General features: G+C 43.5%; 1 protein-coding gene across 1 annotated transcript; it reads right to left on the reverse strand.

Moving 5' to 3' along the window:
• Positions 1-4030: 4030 nt before the first annotated feature.
• On the reverse strand, positions 4031-6279 carry LOC135642437 (indole-3-acetic acid-amido synthetase GH3.8-like). The gene is made up of 3 exons (XM_065158586.1): positions 5882-6279; positions 5703-5804; positions 4031-5594 (listed from the first exon to the last, which is right to left on the reverse strand). The coding sequence occupies exons 1-3, from the start codon at positions 6199-6201 to the stop codon at positions 4214-4216; spliced, it is 1803 nt and encodes a 600-aa protein (XP_065014658.1). The 5' UTR covers positions 6202-6279; the 3' UTR covers positions 4031-4213.
• Between the last annotated feature and the right edge of the window lie 4513 nt (positions 6280-10792).

Here is a 10792-nt window from a genome sequence, read left to right on the forward strand (position 1 = left end):
AACCCCCCAACAAGGGCCTTTTGTGCAGGAGCTCAACCACCCTCGAAGGAGCGGCCACCTTGACCAAGAGACGCCTTCATGGAAGATGGTGTCAGCGTCCCGACCAAGAGATGCCTTTCCTCAAAACAACGAGAGCATCCCGACCTTCCCAATACAAGTCGGCTTCAGCACTTCTTCCAACTGATTGTGAGCTCCCGATATCGACCCGTGGACCAAGCCGTGCTAACTCATCGGCCACAACACATTAGTTCACCAACACTATCAATTGTGTAATAATATGTTAATCATTATGATATCTCAACAAATATAGATTTAAATTATCATGACTTTTATGTCTATTCATGCATATTAGATAAATTATTAAAAGGAAAAAAATCTTACCGAATCCAGTTTTTAAGAGAAAAAAAAACTATCAGTACATATATCTAATATTTCTGATTCCCTTTGGCACCATTCATATATCCTTATGATCTAAGAAGAATAGTCAATTGATTCATATATGTGGTTTTAGATGAATGTTGATCTTATAAATAATCACACCAAGTTTGTTTATTTTGCCTATTCCATGTTCACAAAAACAAAACAAGAAAAGGATGTTGGGCCAAACTAATGATCGAAGCAGTAGTAGTTCTTCCCCACAAGATGAACATGGACAGTAGTTAGGCCCAAAACAAATCCATTGTTGGTTTGGGGCCATCAAGAAACTCAAACCTTTTATCAGATGAACTTGCCCACAAGATGTCATCACAATAGTTAATCTTCATTTAATTTATATAAATATTCTTTAAAATTTAATAATAATAATAATAATAATACTGTTAGAAGTATTTTATATTTTTATATGCTTCATAAACTTAAATATACTTAAATATACATTTTAATATTTGGAGGGATGTTAAAATTTGCTACATGTGCACTTCTCAATACTATTGATCTGGATTTAAGAAGGAAATCTGTTATTGGCCCTTAATTCATAGATGGATAAAGGATTAGAACATAAAAAGAATACAAAGTTATCATTCCATATTTATTTATATTATGATCTTCTATTATGCCTCGCAAGATTGAACTTTTATTAATGAGGTATTTTTAGATTGATGTAATTAAAATATCTTAAGAATGAGTGACTTTGTAAGGGAGTTTGTGGTCAAAAGTATGAATGTAAGAAATATATAGTTGATGTCTAACAACTTGGCACATAAATAGATGGCACCAACATTATCATAGTATATTATAGAAGTGGATTGGGAGACGATGTCAAGTTCGTGTGGTAGATTGGTAACCTAATTAAGTTCTATAGTGATAGTAGCGATGACTCCTTATTCAACTTTAGTGGTAGATCTTACTATTATGTTTTATTTCTTAGAATTTCAAACGATTAGATTGCTCCAAGAAAGACAACATAGAACGATGTAGATATTTTATTATCAATGTTGCTTACCCAATCAATATCGATTAATGTACGAAGATGAAACAATAAGTGTTTACAAAGAAAAAATCCATGATTGAGAGTTCCTTTAAGATATTGTATAATACGTTTTAATGCATACCAATGCACGATGGAGGGTCGATGCATGAATTGTGATAATTTGTTGACTACAAATAAAATATTTGGACATGTGAGAGATAACAACCGTAAGGAACCAAGTATTAATTGATATCGTTGCTATCATATAATTTGAGTGACTCAATTGTGGAGAGTGGGGTGACAACTTTTTTGGTATTCTATATGTTAGTCTTTGAAAATAGATGTTGAATATACTTTTTTATATATAAAAAATATCCAAAATATATTTTTATATATATATTGTTTTTACTCCAAAAATAGGTTAAGGTTCCTATATCTTTGATGGAGAATCGATTTGCTAATTACTTAAGAAATTATTTGATCTTCATAAAATTATTATAATAATATCATTCACATAGATAAATAGATATATAATACATCACTCTTGTTATCAAAGTAATAAAAGGGTGTTAGACTTGGAGTTAACAATTAACATAAAAAAGAGTCAAGTTCAATATGCTAATCTCTTTGGTGAAGTCTATAAATAGTTTTTCATAGTTTATAGATATGATTTGGATACTAATGGTGGATAAAGCCAAGGGGTTATTATATAAATATATCTTTAGTTAAGGTTTCCTATAAGAAAGTATTGTCAATATTTACTTGTCGTATATGCCAACCTTAAGTGATAGCATCGGTTTAACAACTAGATTGAAGGTCTTTGTGAAATCTAGTCGTTGGTGAAACTCTTTGGCTATTAGATATGCTTTGTATCTAGCAATGGATCCATCTGAATTTTACTTAATTCGAAAAATCCACTTACACCTCATGACATTTTCTATGAGGTGAGATGATATAAGGCTCTATGTGATATTATGAAATAGAGCATTATATTTTTCACATACGACTTTATGCTAGTGTAGAGATTTTTTGGCTTGGGTGATGGTTGTGGGTTTGGTAAACTTAGGTGGAGAGCTTATGTTAGTATGGAGATAAAAAAAATTGATATTGTTTAAAAATATTATTTTTGGAGTGTGTTGTCATGTGATATACAATCTCAATGGTATTATTGAGTTGTATTGAAAGTACGAGAATTGGTGAAGAGTTAGTGATATGTGATACACTTCAGTGTCACTTGGTCAAGAAAGAGGACAAAGGCATCATTTGTAGTGTCGAGGGCATTACAAAGTTAGTTAGTGGAGAGGTAGATAGAGAAGTTGCAAAGGCAATGAGATACAGTTGAACTAGAGTAATAAGAGAGTATGGGTTTAAAGGAGAATTATTTATTGATGTGGTAAAATATGCACTTGAGGGAGTTTGAAGTATACTCATATGAACCTAATGATAGATGGTTATTATAGTGACTCACCTTATCGAAGGAGCAAAATTTTAAAATGAAAAGATAGACTAAAAAACAATAACATGACATGATATAAAGATTTTTTGAGTTTGAGAATTATAGTATCTAAAAGTATTATATTTAAAAGAATACCTAATGAAGATGTAAGGCTTAAATTTTGGTATTAATTTATGTGAAGCATAGAGGTGTAATTAATGATAATATAAATAACTAAATACTTTAAGTTTATAAAGGCTTGTGATTTTATAAAATAACTTTTCAAATGATGACTGATGTTGTAGGATTAGAGTAAGTACGTGGTTAATAAGGTATACTATAGTTTGAAAGTTTACTGATCAAAAGGTTAATAATTTATAATCGGAGGGTGAGATTAGTTTCAACTATATATATAAGTGATTTCATTTGATAAAGCCAACTAATTGAGATGTGTATAGTGATGATTTAAAATATTATATATATTTGCAAAAAAATCTCTATAAAAAGTAACACTTACTTTCCTCGTATACTAAGAAGATTCCCTTAGTTCTCATCTCATACTATTGCTCTAATGCTTTGGGACTCTATGTTTGGTATAATTCAACAAAATTTATGATTGACCTATGTCATTTTAGATTTTCCAAATTTTCAATTGCACCACTTACAAAAGACCTATTTGATTATTTTAACTGAGATTGATTATTTGAATTTATATAATAAAATTTGTGTCTATTCATAACGAGATAAAAAAAAACCTCATAAAAGCCAAGGAGATCCATGAAAGGACAAAATCATAGAGAGACTTGTTAGAACAAACAATTCTCATGTATTCATACAAATGATGTCTCATCAGAATCAGATGCATGAGGGGGTCTGAATCCATGACACACTTTTAGTATATTTAATCATAGATCGCTTGAAAAATAGACTGACTCAATGAATATTCTAAAAAAACAAATCATAAATATCTCTTATAGACACTTTTGAGATCGCGAATCGATGAAACCACTCGTCAACCTATGACTCGTCAAGCTTAATTCAATATCATTATCTTATATGATTTATAATTATACATACATACATATATATATATATATATATATATATATATATATATATATATATATATATATATATATATATATATATATAACACATTATCGCAAGCCTACTAAAAATAATCTTCGTTGGGACAATAACTTCAATGTTTCTTATTTAACCGAGCACAACTAAGAGACGGTCAAACATTGACCCTTTTTTATTATTTATTTTCTTTTTGGGTTATCGGGAAGAAATAGGCGTCTCCATCGGGTTGACCAACGAAGCCAGACGACAGGGAAGGTTGGTCGACACGCGGGCCCCGCTGGGTCTCACTGGTTCGCCGGGCGGTGAGCGGTCCACTTGGGCGGGGCGGGGCTGAAGTGAGCGGAGACGACGCGGGAGTCGAGCAGTTCAAGGATTGGCGGGAGGCTGACGCAGCGCGGCACCTTGTACTGGTTGATGGACGCCCCCCTGGAGATAGCGTAGTCCATCAGTTCCTCGAAGGTGCCCCCCCGCACCACCCGTATCTCCAGCGGGCCGATGGAGCCGTCCGCCACCCGGCTCTGCCGGTACACCGAGTTCAGCGCCTCCTCCATCGCCAGGCAGCACCGCTCCATCACCCCGTCCCGGGTCACCGCCTCCGTCGCCGATGGCGACGCGTCCTTCGCCAGCAGCTCCCAGTAGATGACGTAGTGCCCCGGGATGGCCTTCGTGTCGGCGTGGCTAGTGTACTCCACCACGCTCGCGTTGTACGGCCGGAGCAGCGCCGACGCGCTCTCCACCGCCTTCTGCAGCTCTGCCTCGTCCGTCTTGTCCGACTCGATGCTCAGCAGCACGTTCTTCCGGCGGACGAACCGGAACTGCGGCGCCGCGTTGTGGAACCCGGTCACGCGCAGGACGTCGCCCACCCGGTATCGGTTCAGCCCGGCGTAGGTGGTGATCACCAGCTCGTACTCCTTCCCCACCTCCACGTCCGCCAGGTCCACCAGCTGAGACTTGTCCACCCCGTCGCCGCCGTGCGGCAGGAACTCGAAGTAGGCCATGTTGGGCATGATGGTGTAGGAGACTTCGGAGGGGTCGCACATGGGCTTGAGGTTGAGGCCGAAGAAACACTCCGACGACGCGTACATGGTGCACGCCATGGGGAGCCCACCGCTGTAGTACTCCAGAGTGGGGATGTACTGCGCCATGGCGCCCGTCACGATCACGTCCAGGTACTTGGTGTTGGGCCAGATCCTGGTGATGATCGCGGCCCAGTCACCCTTGGAGCACTCGGCGGCGACGAACCGGGCGAGCTCCGTGTCCGGCTTGAGGAGCTCAGCGACGGCGCCGCGGATGGAGGGGTCGGTCACCTTGGGGGTGAGCGCCCCGGCCGCGATGTCATTGCAGAGCTCCTGCCAGTGGAGCTGGAGGAAGCGGATGGCGCGGAGGAGGCCGGAGGCGAAAACGGTGCCCACGCGGAGCACGTCGATGCGCTGGAGGAGGCCGCAGAGCATCTGCGCGTACATGCTCTGGAACGCGTCGGCGCAGAGGATGGCGGCCGTCGGGCTGGTGAACACATTATAGGGGTCGTAGGGGCGGCTCTGGAAGTGCTCGCTCTTGTAGTAGCTCGTCAGCACCGGCCGTGCCGTCAGCCCGCCGGGGGTCTTGGTCTCCGATTTCACGAAGAGGAAGTAGAGCCCCTTCCCCTTGTCCAGCCCTGCCACGTAACTGTTCCATTGGCGAGAAGCCATTACGATTAGACGATCAAATCTAACATATCAGTACCTCAGTTCATTCTAAAAGGAGATGACAAAGATGAAAAGCTCAAATACTCACAGGTTCATCACTGGCATCAGAAGGCTGAAAAGGAGCTGCCTGCGATCGAGCTCTTCTTTGATCGTGGGCATCAGCTTCCTCTCGCCAGCCGACGTTCCGGAGCTTCACATTAAAGCCGAATGAGATCCCAATCTTACATGCACACAACAAGCACCTTATTAAGCTAAGCTTTAATGTACCTGGTGAGGAGCTCAGAGATGGGATGGGCGGAGAGGATGGCGGAGCGGTCGCCGTTGGCTATCCTCTGGATCTCCGGTTGCAGGTCCTCGTAGGTGACCACGGGAATCTTGGCCTTGAAGGTGGCCCGTTCGGTGGCCCGGCCGAGTCCGTACCTCCGTAGGTACTCCGTGTCGGCGTTGCGCGTCAGGATCTCGGCCAGCACCCTCTCCTGCACCGCGTCCGCGTTCGCGGTCATCTCCTCGATGAACCTCAGTTTCTCGGCGTCCTTCTCGTTGGCCGCGTTCGCGCGCGCAGCAGGCACCACGGTCTCCACGGCCATTTCAGTCTTCTTCACAGTGTCGCAAGCCGCAGTGGGGGATCAGCAAGCAGAAGGGGTGGGGGCGGGGAGGGAGGAAGCCCGAGATCGCTCTATGGGAAGGAATGCAAGACCGAGATGGAGAGCGGTGTGGCCACTGCGTGGGCAATTTATAGGCGAAGCCCATCGTCAGATAACAGCTGGGCCCGCTCAACGGACGGCCGAGGCTGCACCAGGGGCGACACCGCGGGCCCCTGAGGTCGCGTCCAGATCCGGACATCTCCCCGACACGCGGACCCCAGTGAGGCGCGAGCGCCAGGCCGGCACCAGTCGCCGTCCACATCGGCACCGTGCGCCTGGGCGTATCACCCAAGCGCCGCCGCCGCCGGAATCCACGTGTCATTATTTCGGGCGGGCACCGCGACGGGATCAGCTTATCCGGCGCAAGACGTCTTCAGTTCCTTGCCCTGATAGAAGAGGATTTCCATATCCGCCTCGGAATTGGATGTCCCAAGTGGAATCGTTCAAAGGATTTAGAGGGCAGAAGCAGCAGTGGCTTTGGAGTGCACGTATGTCGTATGATGCAGAGGCTTCTTAAAGCCGGCACTGAGATCTTTTGCCTCAGGAGCAATGAACATCTCGATTTGCAGGTGGCGACTTTAGATCTTAACCAGCCCTTGTTTCATGATTCAGCATGTGAGGAGTCGATCCAGTGTTGCTGCATGGATCGGTAAAAATGTCTGCTCTGCAGCAGAGCCAAGAAGAAGAGCTACAGTGGAACGATGATGTGCATGATTCGATTGCTTGAATTAATCCGGAAGAGAGAATAATTGGGAGATGAGCAGCAGAGACAATGCACATGCGCGATGAATTGTTTGTGGCAAGAAAGATGTCGACTTTCTGAATCCAGAGAGATCATGCTGGGGGTCCATCATTGACACTGCCATTATCCACCATCTCCTATTGATCGTGTTCATGATTGCAGTAGATCCATACACGAACATCTACAGAGGATCTGACTTCTCTCTTTCGCATCAAGTTGCTTAGCTTTCTTCATTCTTTTGACACCAGCAGTCGATTGATTACGGTTCGATTTGCATGTGGTCACGGTGTCACCAAAGACAGTGACCCTTCAACAACACACTCATCGTTCAACTCCACATGTCTCTGCGATCGGCAAGCAGGCTTGATGAATTCCTCATGAGACGTCCCGGTCATCATGTAACGTGAAGCCGATCGGACGACATCCTCGAAAGCTACACAGCTTGAAGCCTAGTGAAGGTATTCGATCCGATCATGGAAGGATCGCAGTTGGAGTGTTTGGCTTAATCAAGGATGCTGTACGAGTTCCGTGCATGAGAGAGGTTCGTGGCGAGCAATACGGAGGTGAGACCTCAAAAACAGAGCTCTACGTAGGAAAGGAAGACAGACTAGTCTGATGGCCGAAAGAGATGCTGAACTTATTCCTCTCTCTCTCTCTCTCTCTCTCTCTCTCTCTCTCTCCACTAAAATCTTGCCAAATCTTCGATTCCATCTGCTTCAATCTCCAAACATTCAAAAGCAAAATCATGAAAGCTTCTTCGTGCCATCGTAGCATTCCAACTGCTCTAAAGCAGTCAATGCCTACTGGTAGAAGTAACTAGTGATTCCAGACACTGACAGATAGATATATATATATATATATATATATATATATATATATATATATATATATATATATCATATGCTCTTGGCTGAAGCTAGTACAAACAGTGTAGGGCAGATTATATCTAGGAGATACGTAGAGCAGTAGCTCAACAAAACCGTGCACTGTCCATGTCTTATTCTGCGTGTTGCAGAGCGTCAGAGACCATGGTCCATGTCTACAGAGAGCGTGGGACAATGATCCATGTCGATGCACGCAATATCCCCCACAACCTCCATGCTTGTCTGTCACCATATATATACAACCTCAAAAAGAATCCATGGCTTTCACGCAGGGATTAACGTGCCTGATAGCAATTGTTTAATCATTTGCATTTACTTGGAACAGGACAGCTCTTCCTTGGTCTCCCCAAGTGCTGACCACCATAGTCACGGACGAGCCACTGTCCTCGGTCCTTGAAATGAGATTGACATCCTGCAGTGGCTGCCTGCTACTTGCAGCAGGGGATCCTTCCAATTGATTCAAGAGTTTTTTCATGGAAATGTGAGTGATTCGGACCTGTATCAGATCTGTTCATGGTGGGTTGCACTGGAGCAACGGTAATCCAAGAAGGGACATTTCGGATCGTAAACGCGGCTGGCATCCTCTTAGCTGCAGAATGGGGCTCCGTGCTTGCCACCACCGTGGATGGCGGAGCAGCGATGTAGGGTTGGTGGACGCCATGGAGGACCCATCAACTGCGCCCTCCCTTTCTCGTCATCCGATCAATAGATGGGGACCGTGCTCCTCTACATTCCATCGGAGGAGTACAAATGTGTGGATCCATGTCCAGAGTCCACGCTGCTGTCTCGCCACAGCAGTGCACGTGGGGGAAGTCTTCACATCTTGCGAAAGTGTGGAATTTTTGTCGGAAGGAAGCATAGCTGAAGCCGATGCGTCCTCTCCGTCCTCGTTTTTGCATTCCTTTATCTCATTGGCACGCACCGAGAGGATGCAAAGTGTTTACCGAGCTCGTAGGGTCAAAAAAGCTGGACTTTTTCCCAAGGCATCCACTCTCTCTATCTCTCTCTCTCTCTCTCTCTCTCTCTCTCCTCGAAGCTTCCTCTCTCCCACACGTCGTGGCCTGTGCATTCTGCACATGATGATACTCGGTCATCCGGAATTGGAGATTCCAGAGGTTTAGGCTCAAAAGACTGATGCTGTGCTTCTCGAGGAAGCCAGTGTTGGTGCGATGGCATGCTTGGTGGAAGATTCTCTGCAACTGCTAAGCATTGGACAGCGATGACTTATCTTTAACGTTTCGGATAAAGGTCATCTCAGAGAAGGGCGATGAATTGGGATTGTACTCGGTGGCAAGTGGAGAGGCAAGTGGGAAGAAGAAGCTGAGGGACATACTAGTTTCGGTAAACCTTCTCCCAGTGGATCAGCATCAGCTGTCGTCTCTGTGAGATCACAGGATGCAGCACTAATGAACTGTGGACGGACCCGCGTCGGCAATGGTGGTCGCCTTTAGGCCAAAAGGCATGTCATCGTCTTCCCCGGCGGGGATTGAGTGGCTACGACATCTGAGATCCGACTCTGATGCGATCAGCTTAACGTGGCTTGGATTAATGCTGGGTAGTGGAATTATGTTGCCACCAGAAAAATGAGAGATGTCGGCCTAAATTAAGTGCTTGACATGGTCATGAATTGGCTCACTCACTCATCGGTGATTGTGCAAACAAAGTCTCTTTCGATGAGTCGAGGCTTTGAATCATCATGCTCATCGTCTCAAGATCACAGAGAAGACAATAAAAGGTGCGGGTGACGACATCATCCTCATTGATTATTGGTGTCAGTTAGTTCCTAACGAAAGAGATGATATAAATATCAGATTCTCTTGCATTTGCTTAGATTCTCATCTACCGGAGTCAGTGAGTTCACAGTGATGATCTGAGGAATGGATAACCCCAAGAAGAAGGATTATGGTGTGTCGATGTTGGTTCCTCTGTTACCAATATGAGGTTTAGTGGCTTTTTATGGTGGGAAATCTTCACGGATCCATCTTTTAGAAAGCAGAAAACAAGGAATATATTCTTATAATATGATTTAAGTGTTTCTATGAAATGTCAAGCTAAGGAATATGTTCCTGAGATCGACCACTTTCAGGACGATTACGAATCAAATGACGAAGGTATCATTTTGGAATATATCTATCTTGCAAGAAACGTAATGATATCCAACCTAACCAAGGAAAATTTATTGGAAGGTTTGGAGAGACAAAGCACTCATAACAATGACAAAAGCGAGTGGGAGGAAAGAGAGAGAAGAGATAGAACTGGGAGAGATGACTAGATGTGTGCAGATAAAGAGGATGGCATTTTGTCTTCATTGGCAGGTCATGTGACTCCCTTTGGTCAAGCTGTGTGCCTGTGAAACCTAACTAGATTCCTCTAGAATCCTACATGTTTTAAGATAAATAGCCTTTGGTTGCATGCCTGCCTTCCTCAGTCAATGGACATATAACCATGTTAACTTCATAGGGTACATGGAAATGCATCCAGCCATGTGTCATGTGCATAGTGCACCTGTCATGTTGGAGCTACAAGTGAAAATTCTTATCTACATAGGTGTTTGATTAGCCTATAATAGCTATGGAATTGCTCTAAAATTTGTGTCAGGAATCAATACATTGAGAGGTAGCCTTATTGGTCTCATGTTGAGAATGTTACAGTCCCAACCTTATATCTAAGCATGATATCTAAGGATAGATAGCCTTAAGTGGGGCTTCACATACACACATTTTAGCTAAAAAAGAGTAATGGGAAAGAGTACAAAACATATAACACATCTAATGTAGCATAAAGATAGTATTCCAAATCAAATGGAAAGAGAATAGAAAGCAAGAGACAACATGACACCCTAAAAGTCCAGCATATTTGGGATGCCTCCTCATCTAGCAACATTAAGCTCACCAGATAGCCATTTATT

Source organism: Musa acuminata, chromosome BXJ3-7 (genome assembly GCF_036884655.1).
Source record: "Musa acuminata AAA Group cultivar baxijiao chromosome BXJ3-7, Cavendish_Baxijiao_AAA, whole genome shotgun sequence".
Taxonomy (NCBI): domain Eukaryota; kingdom Viridiplantae; phylum Streptophyta; class Magnoliopsida; order Zingiberales; family Musaceae; genus Musa; species Musa acuminata.

Excerpts from the sequence above, each read along its gene's own strand:
- LOC135642437 (XM_065158586.1), bottom strand. The coding sequence starts at position 6,201 with ATGGCCGTGGAGACCGTGGTGCCTGCTGCGCGCGCGAACGCGGCCAAC. Across the intron at positions 5,805-5,881 it reads ATCTCTGAGCTCCTCACCAG|CTCCGGAACGTCGGCTGGCG; the intron begins GTACATTAAAGC and ends TTTAATGTGAAG. Across the intron at positions 5,595-5,702 it reads CTGATGCCAGTGATGAACCT|TTACGTGGCAGGGCTGGACA; the intron begins GTGAGTATTTGA and ends CCAATGGAACAG.